Source organism: Salvelinus sp. IW2-2015, unplaced genomic scaffold (genome assembly GCF_002910315.2).
Source record: "Salvelinus sp. IW2-2015 unplaced genomic scaffold, ASM291031v2 Un_scaffold1765, whole genome shotgun sequence".
NCBI lineage: Eukaryota > Metazoa > Chordata > Actinopteri > Salmoniformes > Salmonidae > Salvelinus > Salvelinus sp. IW2-2015.
In genome coordinates, this window is record NW_019943143.1 from 81,445 (window position 1) to 100,786 (window position 19,342).

Consider the following 19,342-nt stretch of genomic DNA (forward strand, 5'->3'; position numbering starts at 1 on the left):
TTTATGACGAAAGCAAACCAAACGATTATGTTAGGTGAGTCCTATTCACAGAATAAAACAGCCATTTTCCAGCCAAAGAGGGAGTCACAAAACAGCAGAAATATAGATAAAATTATCACACTAACCTTTGATGATCTTCATCAGATGACACTCATAGGACTTCATGTTACACAATACATGTATGTTTTGTTCGGTAAAGTTCATATTTATATCCAAAAATCTGAGTTTACATTGGCGCCTTACGTTCAGAAGTCACATAACATCCTTTGATTTTGCAGAGAGCCACATCAATTTACAGGAATACTCATAATAAACATTGATAAAAGATACAACTGTTATGCATGGAATTTTAGATGCACTTTTCCTTAATGCAACCGCTGTGTCAGATTTCAAAAAAGCTTTACGAAAAAAGCAAACCATGCAATAATCTGAGTCGGCGCTCAGAGCCCAGTCAAGACACAAATATAGCCGCCATATTATGCAGTCAACAGATGTCACATTATAAACATTCACTTACCTTTGATTATCTTTATCAGAATGCACTCCCAGGACTCCCAGTTCCACAATAAATGTTTGTTTGTTCGATAATGTCCCTCATTTATGTCCAATTTCCTCGTTGTTCTAGCGTTCAGTACACTTTCCAAACTCACGACGCGCGGGCAGGTCCAGCGGAAAGTACGGACGAAAAGTTAAAAAAGTTATATTACAGTCCATAAAAACATGACAAACGAAGTTTTGAATCAATCTTTAGGATGTTTTTAACATAATTCTTCAATAATGTTCCAACCGGAGTATTCCTGTGTCTTTAGAATTGCGATGGAACAGAGCTCGCTCTCACGCGAACGCGCATGGTCAGAGCATGGTCACCTCATGGCAGACCTGACTAATTCCTCTCTCCTTCGGCCCCACTAAACAGTAGAGGCATCAGACAAGGAACTAACGACTGTTGACATCTAGTGGAAGCCTTAGGAAGTGCAACATTACCAATATCCCACTGTATCTTCAATAGGAGCCGAGTTGAAAATCGACCAACCTCAGATTTTCCACTTCCTGGTTGGATTTTCTTTCAGGTTTTTGCCTGCCTGATGAGTTCTGTTATACTCACAGACATCATTCAAACGATCCAGCCATAAGAAGTTTTAACCTTGTCACATTCTGACCTTAGTTCCTTTTTTATGTCTTTATTTTAGTTTGGTCAGGGCGTGAGTTGGGGTGGGCATTCTATGTTGTTTTTCTATGTTTTGTTCTGTATGGTATATTTCTATGTGTTTGGCCTAGTATGGTTCTCAATCAGAGGCAGATGTTAGTCGTTGTCTCTGATTGGGAGCCATATTTAGGTATCCTGTTTTTCATTGTGTTTTGTGGGTGATTGTTTCCTGTTTCCTGTGTTAGTGTTTGCACCATACGGGACTGTTTTGGTTTTCATTTATTATCTTGTTCTTTTGTATTCATTCTCGATTAAATGATATTATTGATACGTACCACGCTGCATTTTGGTCCTCCTCTCCTTCCACCAACGAAAGCCGTTACAAACCTGCTTCATTATTTATGTATTACCAGTTGATGATGAACAACTCCAATTTCATACATCATTGAATATTTGTCTTGGAATAAGTAAGAATAAAAAGATTAGATTTGATGGAGACATTATACAGTGGGGCAAAAAAGTATTTAGTCAGCCACCAATTGTGCAAGTTCTCCCACTTAAAAAGATGAGAGAGGCCTGTAATTGTCATCATAGGTACACTTCAACTATGACAGACAAAATGAGGGGGAAAAATCCAGAAAATCACATTGTAGGATTTTTAATTTATTTATTTGCAAATTATGGTGGAAAATAAGTATTTGGTCACCTACAAACAAAGCAAGATTTCTGGCTCTTCACAGACCTGTAACTTCTTCTTTAAGAGGCTCCTCTGTCCTCCACTCGTTACCTGTATTAATGGCACCTGTTTGAACTTGTTATCAGTATAAAAGACACCTGTCCACAACCTCAAACAGTCACACTCCAAACTCCACTATGGCCAAGACCAGAGCTGTCAAAAGACACCAGAAACATTGTAGACCTGCACCAGGCTGGGAAGACTGAATCTGCAATAGGTAAGCAGCTTGGTTTGAAGAAATCAACTGTGGGAGCAATTATTAGGAAATGGAAGACTACAAAGCCACTGATAATCTCCCTCGATCTGGGGCTCCACGCAAGATCTCACCCCGTGGCGTCAAAATGATCACAAGAACGGTGAGCAAAACTCCAGAACCACACGGGGGGACCTAGTGAATGACCTGCAGAGAGCTGGGACCAAAGTACAAAGCCTACATCAGTAACACACTACCGCCGCAGGGACTCAAATCCTGCAGTGCGCAGACGTGTCCCCCTGCTTAAGCCAGTACATGTCCAGGCCCGTCTGAAGTTTGCTAGAGAGCATTTGGATGATCCAGAAGAAGATTGGGAGAATGTCATATGGTCAGATGAAACCAAATAGAACTTTTTGGTTAAAACTCAACTCGTCGTGTTTGGAGGACAAAGAATGCTGAGTTGCATCCAAAGAACACCATACCTACTGTGAAGCATGGGGGTGGAAACATCATGCTTTGGGGCTGTTTTTCTGCAAAGGGACCAGGACGACTGTCCATGTAAAGGAAAGAATGAATGGGGCCATGTATCGTGAGATTTTGAGTGAAAACCTCCTTCCATCAGCAAGGGCATTGAAGATGAAACGTGGCTGGGTCTTTCAGCATGACAATGATCCCAAACACACGCCCGGGCAACGAAGGAGTGGCTTCGTAAGAAGCATTTCAAGGTCCTGGAGTGGCCTAGCCAGTCTCCAGATCTCAACCCATAGAAAATCTTTGGAGGGAGTTGAAAGTCCGTGTTGCCCAGAAACAGCCCCAAAACATCACTGTTCTAGAGGAGATCTGCATGGAGGAATGGGCCAAAATACTAGCAACAGTGTGTGAAAACCTTGTGAAGACTTACATAAAACGTTTGACCTCTGTCATTGCCAACAAAGGGTATATAACAAAGTATTGAGATAAACTTTTGTTATTGACCAAAATACTTATTTTCCACCATAATTTGCAAATAAATTCATAAAATCCTACAATGTGATTTTCTGGAATTTTTTTTCTCATTTTGTCTGTCATAGTTGAAGTGTACCTATGATGACAATTACAGGCTCTCTCCATGTTTTTAAGTGGGACACTTGCACAATTGGTGGCTGACTAAATACTTTTTTACCCACTGTACATCTTAGTACTTATCAATTTATGATTTGTATCAATGTGGACGAGACACATGGGTGCAGGGGAACAGAGGAACAGAGGAGGGGAACAGAGTATTTTTGCCGAGCAATGCAACAATGCTGGATCATTCTGGCAATGATTCCTGCACCATCTGCACATGGCCCATTGCTCTGCTGACATATCAGAATAGCATTCCTGACAGACATATGTGTTTTCTTTCATCCTTCTGTAAACAAAGCTAACTGTTACACTGTCATAATATGATTATACACTGCTCAAAAAAATAAAGGGAACACTAAAATAACACATCCTAGATCTGAATGAATGAAATATTCTTATTAAATACTTTTTTCTTTACATAGTTGAATGTGCTGACAAAAAACACACACAAATTATCAATGGAAATCAAATTTTGGATTTGGAGTCACACTCAAATTAAAGTGGAAAACCACACTACAGCCTGATCCAACTTTGATGTAATGTCCTTAAAAAAAGTAAAATGAGGCAGTATGTGTGTGTGCCTCCACGTGCCTGTATGACCTCCCTACAACGCCTGGGCATGCTCCTGATGAGGTGGCGGATGGTCTCCTGAGGGATCTCCTCCCAGACCTGGACTAAAGCATCCGCCAACTCCTGGACAGTCTGTGGTGCAACGTGGCGTTGGTGGATGGAGCGAGACATGATGTCCCAGATGTGCTCAATTGGATTCAGGTCTGGGGAATGGGCGGGCCAGTCCATAGCATCAATTCCTTCCTTTGCAGGAACTGCTGACACACTCCAGCCACATGAGGTCTAGCATTGTCTTGCATTAGGAGGAACCCAGGGCAACCGCACCAGCATATGGTCTCACAAGGGGTCTGAGGATCTCATCTCGGTACCTAATGGCAGTCAGGCTACCTCTGGCGAGCACATGGAGGGCTGTGCGGCCACCAAAGAAATGCACCCCACACACATGACTGACCCACGCCAAACCGGTCATGCTGGAGGATGTTGCAGGCAGCAGAACGTTCTCCACGGCGTCTCCAGACTCTGTCACGTCTGTCACATGTGCTCATGTGCTCAGTGTGAACCTGCTTTCATCTGTGAAGAGCACAGGGCGCCAGTGGCGAATTTGCCAATCTTGGTGTTCTCTGGCAAATGCCAAACGTCCTGCACGGTGTTGGGCTGTAAGCACAACCCCCACCTGTGGACGTCGGGCCCTCATACCACCCTCATGGAGTCTGTTTCTGACCGTTTGAGCAGACACAATGCACATTTGTGGCCTGCTGGAGGTCATTTTGCAAGGCTCTGGCAGTGCTCCACCTGCTCTCCTTGCACAAAGGCGGAGGTAGCGGTCCTGCTGCTGGGTTGTTGCCTCCTACGGCCTCTCCACGTCTCCTGATGTACTGGCTGTCTCCTGGTAGCGCCTCCATGCTCTGGACACTACGCTGACAGACACAGCAAACCTTCTTGCCACAGCTCGCATTGATGTGCCATCCTGGATGAGCTGCACTACCTGAGCCACTTGTGTGGGTTGTAGACTCCGTCTCATGCTACCACTAGAGTGAAAGCACCGCCAGCATTCAAAGTGACCAAACATCAGCCAGGAAGCATAGGAACTGAGAAGTGGTCTGTGGTACCACCTGCAGACCACCTCCTTTATTGGGGGTGTCTTGCTAATTGCCTATAATTTCCACCTTTTGTCTATTCCATTTGCACAACAGCATGTGAAATTTATTGTCAATCAGTGTTGCTTCCTAAGTGGACGAGTTTGATTTCACAGAAGTGTGATTGACTTGGAGTTACATTGTGTTTGTTTAAGTGTTCCCTTTATTTTTTTGAGCAGTGTATATCGACTATGAAACAAATACGACATGGCCTGCTTATGAGTTGCTAGTTATATATATATATATATACAAAAAAAGTATTCAGACGCCTTGACTTTATCCACATTTTGTTACATTACAGCCTTATTCTAAAATGTATTTTTTTTTTAAATTGTCCTCATCAATCTACTAACAATACCCCATAATGACAAAGCAAAAACTGTTTTTTAGAAACTTTTGCAAATTTATACCAAATAAAAAAAGGAAATATTACATTTACATAAGTATTCAGACCCTTTACTCAGTACTTTGTTGAAGCACCTTTAGCAGCGATTACAGCCTCAAGTCTTCTTGGGTATGACGTTACAAGCTTGGCACACCTTTCTTTACCATTCTGGCCATCAGATTTGCCACCAATGCTCCTTATAGGACACATCACTGCACTCTATACTCCTCTGTAAACTAGTCATCTCTGTATACCCTTCGCAAGACCCACTGGTTGATGCTTATTTATAAAACCCTCCTAGGCAGCACTCCCCCCTGTCTGAGATACCTACTGCAGCCCTCATCCTCCACATACAACACCCGTTCTGCCAGTCACATTCTGTTTAAGGTCCCCTAATCACACACATCCCTGGTCGCTCCTCTTTTCAGTTCGCTGCAGCTAGCGACTGGAAGATCTGCAAACACCCTCAAATCTCTTCCTTCAAAGATTCAATCATAGACACTCTTACTGACAGTTGTGGCTGCTCTGCGTGATGTATTGTTGTCTTCTTGCCGTGTGTGCTGTTGTCTGTGCCAAATAATGTTTGTGACATATTTTGAGCTGCTGCCATGTTGTGTTGTCAGGTGGTGCTGCCATGCTATGTTGTTGTCTTAGGTCTCTCTTTATGTAGTGTTGTGTTATCTCTCTTGTCGTGACGTGTGTTTTGTCCTATATTTTTATTTAATAAATTAAAAAATTTCATCCCAGCCCCCCGTCCCTGGAGGAGGCCTTTTGCCTTTTGATAGGCCATCATTGTAAAAAATGATTTGTTTTTCATTTGTTCTTAAGTTCAAATTAAATAAATATTCAACTGTATTTGGGGAGTTTCTCCAATTCTTCTCTGCAGATCCTTTCAAGCTCTGTCAGGTTGGATGGGGAGCATTCCAGCAAAGCAATTTTCAGGTCTCTCCAAAGATGTTCGATCGGGTTCAAGTTCGGGCTCTGGCTGGGCCACTCAAGGACCTCCAGAGACTTGTCTCGAAGCCATTCATTGCCTGCATTGTTTTAGGGTTGTTGTCCTGTTGGAAGGTGAACCTTCGCCCAAGTCTGAGATCCTGAGAGCTCTGGAGCAGGTTTTCATCAAGGATCTCACTTTACTTTGATCCGTTTATCATTCCCTCTATCCTGACTAGTCTCCCAGTCCCTGCCATTGAAAAACATCCCCACAGCATGATGCTGCCACCGCCTTACTTCACGGTAGGGATGGTGCCAGGTTTCCTCCAGATGTGACGCTTGGCATTCAAGCCACATAGTTCAATCTTGGTTTTATCAGACCAGAGAATCTTGTTTCTCATGGTCTCAGAGTCCTTTAACTGGGGAGTAGCTTCCGTCTGGCCACTCTACCATAAAGGCCTGACTGGTTGAGTGCTGCAGAGATGGTTGTCCTTCCGGAAGGTTCTCCCATCTCCACAGAGGAACTCTGGAGCTCTGTCATAGTCACCTCCCTGACCAATGCCCTTTTCCCCCAATTGCTCAGTTTGGCTGGGCGGCCAGCTCTTGGAAGAGTCTCGGTGGTTCCAAACTTCTTCCATTTAAGAATGTTGGAGGCCACTGTGTTCTTGAGGACCTTCAACGCTGCAGAAATGTTTTGGTACCCTTCCCCAGATCTGTGCCTCGACACAATGCTGTCTCAGTGCTCTAAGGACAATTCCTTCGACCCCATGGCTTGGTTTTTGCTCTGACATGCACTGTCAAATGTGGGACCTTATATAGACAGGTGTATGCCTTTCCAAATCATGTCCAATCAATTGAATTTACCACAGGTGGATCAAGTTGTAGGAATTTCTCAAGGATGATCAATGGAAACAGGATGAACCTGAGCTCAATTTTGAGTCTCATAGCAAATTGTCTGAATAATTATGTAAATAAGGTATCTGTTTTTTATTTTGTATACATTTGCATACATTTCTGTTTATACTTCCGTACTATTGTTTGTACAGATGAATGTGGTACCTTCAGGCGTTTGGAAATTGCTCCCAAGGATGAACCAGACTTGTGGAGGTCTACAATTTTTTGAATGATTTCTTTTGATTTTCCCATGATGTCAAGCAAAGAGGCGCTGAGGTTGAAGGTAGGCCTTGAAATACATCCACAGGTACACCTCCAATTGACTCTAATTATGTCAATTAGCCTATTGGAYGCTTCTAAAACCATTACATAATTTTCAGGAATTTTCGAAGCTGTTTAAAGGGACAGTCAACTTAGTGTATGTAAACTTTTGACCCACTGGAATTGTGATACAGTGAAATAATCTGTCTGTAAACATTTGTTGGAAAAATTACTTGTGTCATGCCCAAAGTAGATTTGTTTTTGGCAAGTCCTAACCAACTTGCCAGAACTATAGTTTGGGACAAAAAAGTTGTGGATTGGTTGAAAATGAGTTTTAATGACTCCATCCTGAGTGTATGTAAACTTCCTACTTCAACTGTATACCGCTCAAGTCATTACCACAAGCCCTTTCTCCCCAATTAAGGTGCCACCAACCTCCTGTGGAGTGAACATATATTTAAGAATTAAGCAGAAACAGACTGGCCAGGTAATTACGGCAAATGCCAGATGGGTCATAAATTTAGCTCAGTGGCCAGTCTAAAAAGTTTGCAAGCGTAGAGATAGATATAGGACTCGCGTGGCCAAAAGTCACTAGAGTAGTAACTGGGTGGGACTTCCTATGGGTTAAGGAAGGATCACATCATTCCATACAGGTCACCAGGAGGGATTAGCCAATGCATTAAACGTATGAGCAAACATTCCATAACTGCAGGTGGCAATAAATATCCAAACTTGGCTTCATACCTGTTAAAAAAACTCGTAGAAGTAGAAGAAGGAAATGGACTACTTCAAAATGGAGTATGGCGCTTCCAGTGATCTTATAGACGCCATATAGAGCCCCACAGGGAGGTGTCATACTGTGGTACTCTTTTGGGACAGATACAATGATGTGATGTCCATCTAAGTCTATGTTTGTAACAAACTGATGTGTCTTTAGATGAAGTGCAGTTGAGTGTGGAATTGGGCTGATCTTCCTCATTGTACATGAATCTCTTTTAAAAAATGCATTTGAAGTATTTTAATTTACAATAAATAATGCAATGTTTTATTCAGTGTAGCATGACTAAATTAATAAACAACTGTTTGATCAAGAAATGGATTCATCCCTTTTATTTTACAGGAAATTATTTGTGTATTTTACTTGCTAATTCAAATTTCATCTAAATATCAAAAGGATCTGCTAGAACTGTCACTTCTAGAAGAATACTTTATTGCCCATTTGTTGAAACATAATTTATTACATCCTTTTACTTTGTCCCCAACCCCCCTGAAACACACATACATGTCCATTGACATGCTAGAAGAACATACGGTCAGTGACACAGCAGCATCACTGATTTGACTTTACTACAGTAAAATACATTTAAAGGAAATGCAGAAGAATTCACAGAAATATAATGCAATACCAAGGAGAAACAAGAGATTAGGTTGATGATCAAAACAAATGTATAAGCATTCAGTTCTGGCAGATGATCCTGTCAGACCTGAGATTCAAACCGGCAACCCTGTCCTGCTGCTGTACTTTCTAAAGTCATAATTGGTACCAGTTTACGTTCAGATTTTTGATGAGAAAAATCAAGAGTTCGGAAAGATTCTTCATATAATTTTTGTAATACATGTCCTGATCTTCTTGGTCCTAATACCATATAAGATAGGGTGTACCAGTGGTGGGAAAAGAATGAACTATACTGATATTGATAGATTAACCTCCTTGCTAACTGTGCTGTGCCTGTTGTAAACAACAGGAAAAGGAGGCCTGTAGAGAAGTTGATGAAAGTGATCAAGTGGGGAGCACACGTATTAAAAGCCTTCTTTCGTGACTCCTTTGAGGCTTTAATATTTTGACATATGAGAGCACAACTAACACAAAAAATAAAACCACTAGACTTGATATGGTCCATATACAGTACCATACAGGCTGCTCAGCGCACTTTCAAAACAGGAGTTGAACAACCGCTTAGTCATCACAAAAAAACATAGATTGTTTCCTGCACAAAGGGAGCCTTGAAGTGATAAACATTTGAAAAGAGTTATGGGAATAAAATATACCAAGGCTGACAATATCTTCACTTTAGAAAGGGTCATAATGTTCTGATATCGAAATAGCTTACAAATGGGGACATACCTGTCATAAGCCATGACTGCTAGAATAACATGAGGACATGTTACATGTACATTGCAGAAATGTATATGTAACGGTGGGCCAAGAGACCAGAGGTGGCAGAACACGTTGGGTTGTAGGGTTTTCCCAAAGATCCCTGTTAGCATATGTTTAAGCCCAACCTGAAGGTAGGGAGGGCAGCGCCCCTTGATGCTCTGTAGTTATGCAGTTAACTAGCTAATATGACACAAAACATTCTGTTACAATACAATATAAACTTGATGCTTTACAATAATCATTGGTCTACAGAGAAATTATGGCAAAATTATACATATTTGTACAGTCAATGATAGCAACTATAAGTAACAAAACACAATTCAATATTACAAAAATAATCAGTTTATGTTTTAGGGTAAAGTCCTAGTACCTTGTTACAAGCCTGCCTGATTTTAACCATCCTAACGCCATACATTAAAGGATTGAAAAGTGGTGGACATATCAGAAAATAAACTAATAAAATAGTGCGAAGTATAGGTGGAAGATGAGCAGTTTCATATCTGCCTTGTAGAATCACAAATAAACAGCCAAAGGAGAAGTTCAGCAAAGAGGCTATYTGTGGTGTACAGGTGTTAAATGCTTTCTGTTTCATCTCTTTAGAAGACTTTAAACATATTTGTAGAATTCTTACATATGAGTATATGGTAGGAAATATAGTACAGGAAAAAGATATCACAGTGACAACAAAACCCCATATGTTATTCAGCATAGTATTTGAACAGGCAAGCTTGACTACTGAGTAGTTGTCACAATACACTCTGTCTAGAACGTTACCACAAAACTGCAGTCGCAAACTCAGGGAGATAATGATGGCGTTGATGAAAAAAGAATACACCCAGGGCAGTAGGATTAAGCCACAAATTATTTTAGGTGTCATAATATTGTTATACTGTAGAGGATAACAAATAGAGATGTACCTGTCATAGGACATAACTGCTAAATTACAAAATTCTGTTATAGCATATGTGTACAACACATAAATCTGGAGATAACAATAAAGAAGGGAAATATCATGTGTGTCAGAGAGTAAGTAAAACATGAGAGCAGGAAACAAACCAGTGCTCCCATACAACTGATTAACAAACAAAGCACATAGAAACAGATACATGGGTTCATGAAGGCTTCTTTCAATGCAGATAACTCCAATAAGCAAAGCATTGGCAAGAATAATGACAAAATATATTACAGTTACTAGAGCAAAGTAGAAATACTTCAATTGTCCGATATCACCGTATGCAGCAAGCCTAAAGATCTCGTAGTGAGTAGAGTTTTCCATGGTCCTGGGAGTTGGTAAAGATGTGCTGTCAATGTTTGAAGAAGAGGAGCAAATCCTCCTACTGTAGCTTAAATATATATTAAAATCATGAAATCATAAACATCAAACAACCTAAATTGATAATTCCTTGATTTGTTAATTCAGAGACACATTTGCTCACATCTATACTCACCAATACAGACAGCTTTAGATTCTTCTGATAAAATAATTAATTGCCTAAATCAAACAATATTATACTTTGTATCCGGCACTCATGTCACAATGAAATGGAAAATAATGAATTGATTACCTGTAAAGTGTGCTAAATCCAACATTTTGACAGACCATTTCTAATCCATGATGAACTGCTTAAACTCCTCAAACGATTCCTATGCTTATATATATTTTAAAAAACACCTGCCATGGTGTGATATGCAAGTGTACACCAATACCTGGGGAAAATTAGATATTCTCAGAGGCAAGGAAACCGTCCAGAGAAAAACAGACACCATTTTGTAACACAGGCCCTCTAGGGAGGAGGTGCAAAGACTTTCTTAAATTCTATACAAACTACAGTAACTCATAGAGAAAAGTAGATTACACAGGGTATGTACAACTGATGTGAAATGACTAGCTTGTTGGCAGTGCGATCTATTGTTCAATCGGTGATGTCACTCTTTCTGAGACCTAGAAGTAGTTGTTTCCCTTGCTCTACAAGGGCTGTGGCTTTTGTGGACTGACAGGTAACGATGCTTCGTGGGTGACGGTTCTTGATGTGGTCAGAGGGTCCCTGGTTTTAGCCCAGGTTGGTGCAAGGCAGGGGATGGAAGCAATACTGTTACAGTACACATGGTAAGAGTGTCACATTCTGACCACAGTTCTTTTGTGTTTTCTTTGTTTTAGTGTTGGTCAGGACGTGAGCTGAGTGGGCATTCTATGTTGTGTGTCTAGTTTTCACGTTTCTATSTTTGGCCTGATATGGTTCTCAATCAGAGGCAGGTGTTAGTCATTGTCTCTGATTGGGAACCATATTTAGGTAGCCTGTTTTGTGTTGGGGTTTGTGGGTGGTTGTCTTCTGTCTTTGTGTTCRATGRACCAYATAGGACTGTTTCGGTTTTGCCACATTTGTTATTTTCTATTTTGTAGTGTTCACGGTTTTGTCGTTATTAAACATGATGAACACTAACTACGCTGCGTCTTGGTCCGATCCCTGCTACACCTCCTTTTCAGACGAAGAGGAGGAAATCTGCCGTTACAGAACCACCCACCAAAACCGGACCAAGCAGCGTGGTAAGGGACAGCAGCAGCAGCGGCCAAGTACACAGGACTCCTGGACATGGGAGGAAATTCTGGACAGTAAGGGACCCTGGGTTCAAGCTGGAGAATATCGCCGCCCTCGTGAAGAGCTGGAGGCAGCTAAAGCCGAGAGGCGGTGGTATGAGGAGGCAGCATGGAAGCGTGGCTGGAAGCCAGAGAGGCAGCCCCAAAAATGTCTTGGGGGGGGCACACGGGGAGTGTGGCGAAGTCAGGTAGGAGACCTGCGCCAACTTCCCGTGCTTACCGTGGAGAGCGAGAGTACGGGCAGACACCGTGTTATGCGGAAGAGCGCACGGTGTCTCCTGTACGTGTGCATAGCCCGGTGCGGTACATCCCAGCTCCTCGTATCGGCCGGGCTAGAGTGGGGATCGAGCCAGGTGCCATGAAGCCGGCTCAACGCATCTGGTCTCCTGTGCGTCTCCTTGGGCCGGTGTACATGGCACCAGCCTTACGCATGGTGTCCCCCGTTCGCCAGCACAGCCCAGTGCGGGTTATTCCACCTCGCCGCACTGGCCGGGCTAAGGGGAGTATTCAGCCAGGTAAGGTTGGGCAGGCTCGGTGCTCAAGAGCTCCAGTACGCCTTCACGGTCCGGTATATCCGGTGCCACCTCCTCGCACCAGCCCAGTATCACCAGTGCCAACACCACGCACCAGGCTTCCTGTGCGTCTCCAGAGCCCTGTTCCTACTCCACGCACTTGCCCTGTGGTGCGTGTCTCCAGCCCGGTACCACCAGTTCCGGCACCACGCACCAAGCCTCCTGTGCATCTCCAGAGCCCTGTACGCCCTGTTGCTGCTCCCCGCACTAGCCTTGAGGTGCGTGTTCTTAGCCCGGTACCACCAATTCCGGCACCACGCACCAGGCCTACTGTGCGCCTCAGCAGGTCAGAGTCTGCCGTCTGCCCAGCGCCGGCCTGCGCTTGCCCGTTATGCCCAGCGCCGGCTCGCTGCCCGTCTGCCAGCGCCATCTGAGCTGCCCGTTGCCCAGCGCCATCTGAGCTGCCAGTCTGCCAGCGCCATCTGAGCCGCCCGTCTGTCCAGCGCATCTGAGCCGCCCGCCAGTCAGGAGCCGCCAGAGCCGCCGCCAGTCAGGAGCTGCCAGAGCCGCCCGCCAGCAGGCGCTGCCAGAGCCGCCGCCAGTCAGGCGCTGCCCTGCAGCCATGGCTGTCCTCCAGTCATGAGCTGCCCTTCAGTCATGAGCTGCCCTTCAGTCATGAGCTGCCCTCCAGTCTGACTGCCCTCCAGTCATGAGCTGCCCTTCAGTCATGAGCTGTCCTCAGCCATGAGCTACCCCTCAGTCCTGAGCTACCTCTCAGTCATGAGCTACCTCTCAGTCATGAGCTACCTCTCAGTCATGAGCTACCTCTCAGTCATGAGCTACCCTCAGTCATGAGCTACCCTCAGTCTGAGCTGCCCCTCAGTCCTGAGCTGCCCTCAGTCGGAGCTGCCCCTCAGTCCGGAGCTGCTTCTTCAGTCCAGAGGCGTCTTTCAGTCCAGAAGTGTCCCTCAGTCCTGTGGGCCCATTTAGTAGGGTTCCCAGGCCAGGGTCGGCGGCGAGGGTCGCCGCTCAAAGGAGGACACTAAAGCGGACAAAGACTATGGTGGAGTGGGGTCCACGTCCTGTGCCAGAGCCGCCACGCGGACAGATGCCCACCCAGACCCTCCCCTATAGGTTCAGGTTTGGGCCGGGGTCCGCACCTTGGGGGGGGGGGGGTACTGTCACGTTCTGACCATAGTTATTTTGTGTTTTTCTTTGTTTTAGTGTTGGTCAGGACGTGAGCTGAGTGGCATTCTATGTTGTGTGTCTAGTTTTCACGTTTCTATCTTTGGCCTGATATGGTTTCAATCAGAGGCAGGTGTTAGTCATTGTCTCTGATTGGGAACCATATTTAGGTAGCCTGTTTGTGTTGGGGTTTGTGGGTGGTTGTCTTCTGTCTTTGTGTTCTATGTACCAGATAGGACTGTTTGGTTTTGCCACATTTGTTATTTTCTATTTTGTAGTGTCACGGTTTTGTCGTTATTAAACATGATGAACACTAACTACGCTGCTCTTGGTCCGATCCCTGCTACACCTCCTTTTCAGACGAAGAGGAGGAAATCTGCCGTTACAAAGAGGGACATTCTTAAATAAAGAAAGTAATTTAGTAGCCTTTGTTAGTTGCCTATGATGCTGTTAAAACAATGTATGATCGTGGACTACAGGAAATGGAGGGCCGAACACTCCCCATTCTCATAGATGTGGCTTAAAGGTGGAGCAGGTTGAGAGCTTCAAGTTCCTTGGTGTCCACATCAGAAACAAACAAACATGGTCCAAAACACACCAAGACAGTCGTGAAGAGGGCACGACAATGCCTATTCCCCCTCAGGAGACTGAAAAGATTTGGCATGGGTCCTCAGATCCTCAAAAGGATCTACAGCTGCACCATCGAGAGCATCCTGACCGGTTGCATCACCGCCATCACGGCCATTACATCACTGGGGCCAAGCTTCCTGTTATCCAGGACCTCTAAACCACGCGATGTCAGAGGAAGTTCTAAAAATTGCCAAGACTCCAGCTACCTTAGTCATAGACTGTTCTCTCTGCTACCGCACGACAAGCGATACCGGAGCGCGCAAGTCTAGGTCCAAAATAATTATAACTGCTACTACCCCCAAGCCATAAGACTCCTGAACAAACTTGTTATGGCTGCAGGGGGCGTATTGAAAAACTGGAAAATATGTGCAAATTTTCAAACGGCCTCTTAATCAATTTTGCTCTTACAATATGCATATTATTATTACTATTGGATAGAAAACAGTCTCTAGTTTCTAAAACGTTTTAATTATTTCTCTAAGTGGAACAGAACTATTTTTACAGCCCATTTCCTATCCGGAAGTGAGATTTCCAAAATCGATGTCGCTCTTCAAGACCTTGTCTATAAAAGGGCATGTCACTTAGGACTGTAGAAACACGTCATACGCTTCCTCTGGGTGTCATGCGGAAGTGAGAGCATGACTTGATTATCTCGTCCTGGGATTGAACAACCTCTTGAGTGAGGTGTGCGCACTTTTTTTTTTTCTGGGCGAAGTAGGACCTGGACTCGGCTCCTGGAAAACACTCGTTAAAGGTGAATATGATCTCTGGCTTCGATTTTATTTGATACATGTCACAATATCATCCTAAAGTATGTTATTTCAATATAGTTTAATTAATATATTGAAATGTATTCTGGACTTTAGACGTGATGCGACGCAAGAATTTTTTCAAGATGGAGAGGTTACGTCGCACTGCCAGTGTGCTTGCTAATTCAAGAGGGAAATTGTTCGTTCTGGATCGAAATAAGACGTTTCTGAACAAAGGACCCCTTGGAGAACATTCTGATGGAAGATCAACAAAGATAAGGACCCAATTTGGGATGCTTTTTCATATATCTGTCGAACTGTGCTATGCTACGTTTGACTAGAATCAATGGCTGTGTGCTAGCTATTGTAGTAAGCTAATAAACGATATATTGTGTTTTCGCTGTAAAACACTTCAAAAATCTGAAATATTGGCTCTATTCACAAGATCTTTCTCTTTCATTAGCTATCCACCATATATTTTTCTGAAATGTTTTATGATGTGTAATTAGTAGTTGACGTTGGTGTCTGTATTTTCTCTGGCTACTCCCGTGCGATTCTTGACTGTAGCTATGATGGTAGAGTAATGTAAAACTGATTTATAGCTAAATATGCACATTTTTTGAACAAAACATAGATTTATTGTGTAACATGTTATAGGCCTGTCATCTGAGGTAGTTTTTTCTAGGTTATTTAGGTTGGTTTTAGGTTAGTTAGTTGGTTGTGCATGCTACTTGCATCCTACTTGTGCTGTGAAAAATGTCTGTCCTCTTTTTTATTTGGTGGTGAGCTAACATAAATATATGTGGTGTTTTCTCTGTAAAACATTTAAAAATCGGACATGTTGGCTGGTTAGAAATGTTATATTTTCAAATGCTGTATTGGACTTGTTAATGTGTGAAAGTTAAATATTAAAAAAAAATAGATTTTGAATTTCGCGCCCTGCACTTGAGCTGGATGTTGTCATAGGTGTACCGGTGTCGGGCTGCAGCCATAACAGGTTTTAAACAAATGGCTACCTGGACTATTTGTATAGAACCCCCCCCCCCTTTATGCTGCTGCTATTCGCTGTTTATTATCCATGCATAGTCACTTTACCCTACCTACATGTACAAACTACCAGTACTCCGGCACATTGACTTGATACCGGTGGCCTCATTATTGTTATTTTACTGTTGCTCTTTTATTTTTTACTTTAGTTAATTTAGTAAATATTTTTAACTCTTATTTTTCTTAAAACTGCATTATTGGTTTAGGGCTTGTAAGCAAGAATTTCACGGTAAGGTCTTCATCTGTTTTATTCGGCGCATGTGACAAATACAATTGTATTTTATTTGATGTGTTGGGACCCTCTAGCCCATGGGTGTCAAATCTGGCCCGCGGGCAAATTTGCCCGCGGGGTAATTATATTTGGCCCGCGAGACAATACCAAATTACTACTAGCGCATTCACGCTAATACTACGAATCCACTAATGCTCTGCTGTTGTTTTCGCGCCGCCAATCAGGAAGGACCAGAAACGCCCTTCTCTAGTCATAGCAACATAGACGCTACAACTGTCAGCGCGCTATCCTCTTCCAAAAATGGCGAAAAGAAAGGCAGAAAACAGGAGCTTTCTGGACAAGTGGGAGGCGAATGTCTGTTTACATATGTAAAAGACAACCTGTTTGTCTTGTTTGTGGAGTCAAACGTGGCTTGAGTAGAGTAGAGGAGATGAAAAATAAGTTTGGTTTCAAAACAGAAATGTTCAAAAAAAGCACATCACAAAGTGAGGCTGCTGTAAGGCTAGTTATATAGTGGCAGCAGAGATCGCAAAATCAGCCCGTCCTTTAAGAGGAGAGAGTTCGTGAAAAGATTAGGATCATTGTGCAATAATTAACGTTTCTTGTGTGCATTTTTCTTGCTACAAGGCATGGGCTTGAATGGTTGATTGATTTATTATCATTTTAATTTGTAAAATTATTAGGCCAGTGGAAAAAGCTCAAAAAAAGTTTATTTTGGTATTTAAATCAGAAGGCTGCAAATAGAAAAGAGGCATACGATTTTTATTTAAATTGTATTTATTTTAATAATTAATGCCATTGATGTGTTTTTTCATTTTGAAATTCGATTTTGCATGTCTCCACTATTAAATTATATTGTATGGTAATAAGCAATGCTTATTCCATATTCATTGTTAAAGCAAAACTTGTTTGGGTGCCATATTAAAAGGTTAATTTGTTCAATGTTGCCCGCGACTTTGTTCAGGGTTTACATTTTTGGGCCCACTGGATTTGAGTTTGACACCCCTGCTAGCCTGTAGAAGAAGTATGTGACATCACCAACGGGCTGTGTAGGCAATGCTATCAGCTCTCACATTAACCTTCCAGGAGTTGGTGTGCTATGTACTGTGTATAATAAAGAAATAATTCAGTCAAACCAGTCCAAAGCCTCTGACAAAGGGAAGGTTGCCCGGACGCAGATCTACTCCTGGACCAAAACACACTTTCAATGGAGATTCTCCATTGAGGATTTTTTATTCTATTTATTCTATGACCAGTCTTAATCTGAGTCCTGTAATTCAGCCCTTAGTCTTGTTCCCGACCACTGTAGGGAGGTATCTGGGTACTGTTGAGGGGCTACCTTGCTAGCTATAGTCTGAATGAGGGTGCAACACAACAGTCTGAGGAGAGGTCATCATTGGTAGCCTGGCCCCAGATCTATTTGTGCTATCATTCTAGCTCCTTGTCATGTTTGGCATGACAAGGGGTGGACTAATAGCACAAACATACTGGTACCCAGAATATAATAATAAAGAAATAATACACAGTTAGGGCACTGTCGTTTTTCCTGACCATTTGATCTAACCAGGGAAAACATAGAATAACTCAGCAGCCTGAGTCCTAGCTATAGTCTAAAACCTAGGCCCAGAGCTTTTCCTGCTCAGGTAAAAGTGAGGATCCTTATTGTCACTCTGGGCTTCTTTAGACCTACAGTACACTTTCAGGGCCTATCCACCCAGAGGGGATGACAGAAGGTGTGAGTCTCAAATTGCACGTTATTGCCTTTATAGTGCACTGCTTTTGATGAGAAGCTTCTGGCTAATATAGGGAATAGGGAATATATATAGGGAAAAGGGTACCATTTAGGATGCAATCAAGACCAGCCTCTCCCYGAGCACCTCAGGTCTCAACAGGTTAATAGCTGCATTAATTGGTTCCTAGGGAACAAGGCAATATAGTGGACTAATGGCCTGGCACCTAATGACTCAATAAACATGTTTATTATGCTTTCCCCATGGAAAAGTATGAATGGAGTACATGAACAACGTGTCTTATACATAAACTCAGCAAAAAAAAGACCCTCTTTCAAAGATAATTCGTAAAAATCCACAGATCTTCATTGTAAAGGGTTTAAACACTGTTTCCCATACTTGTTCAATGAACCATAAACAATTAATGAACATGTACCTGTGGAATGGTCGTTAAGACACTAACAGCTTACAGACGGTAGGCAATTAAGGTCACAGTTATGAAAACTTAGGACACTAAAGAGGCTTTTCTACTGACTCTGAAAAACACCAAAAGAAAGATGCCCAGGGTCCCTGCTTATCTGCGTGAACATGCCTTAGGCATGCTGCAAGGAGGCATGAGGACTGCAGATGTGGCCAGGGCAATAAATTGCAATGTCCGTACTGTGAGACGCCTAAGACAGCGCTACAGGGAGACAGCTGATCGTCCTTGCAGTGGTAAACCATGTGTAACAACGCCTGCACAGGATCGGTACATCCGAACATCACACCTGCGGGACAGGTACAGGATGGCAACAACAACTGCCCGAGCTACATCAGGAACGCACAATCCCTCCATCAGTGCTCAGACTGTAAGGCAGGTCCTCACCAAACATCACCGACAACAATGTCACCTATGGGCACAAACTCACCGTCGTTGGACCAGACAGGACTGGCAAAAAGTGGTCTTTACTGACGAGTTGCGGTTTTGTCTCACCAGGGGTGATGGTCAGATTCGCGTTTATCGTTGAAGGAATGAGCGTTACAACGAGTTCTGTACTCTGGAGCGGGATCAATTTGGGGGTGGAGGGTCCGTCATGGTCTGGGCGGTGTGTCACAGCATCATCAGACTGAGCTTGTTGTCATTGCAGGCAATCTCAACGCT

At 43.1% G+C, this 19,342-nt stretch overlaps 1 protein-coding gene and 1 pseudogene across 1 annotated transcript; both read right to left on the bottom strand.

Annotated features, from left to right (window-relative positions):
- Positions 1-8,773: 8,773 nt before the first annotated feature.
- Positions 8,774-9,670, bottom strand: LOC112071911 (olfactory receptor 52K1-like; annotated as a pseudogene).
- A 1-nt stretch (position 9,671) lies between these two features.
- Positions 9,672-10,796, bottom strand: LOC112071910 (olfactory receptor 11A1-like). Its single transcript, XM_024139332.1, has one exon. It carries the CDS (start codon positions 10,794-10,796, stop codon positions 9,864-9,866), a length of 933 nt encoding a protein of 310 aa, XP_023995100.1. The 3' UTR covers positions 9,672-9,863.
- Between the last annotated feature and the right edge of the window lie 8,546 nt (positions 10,797-19,342).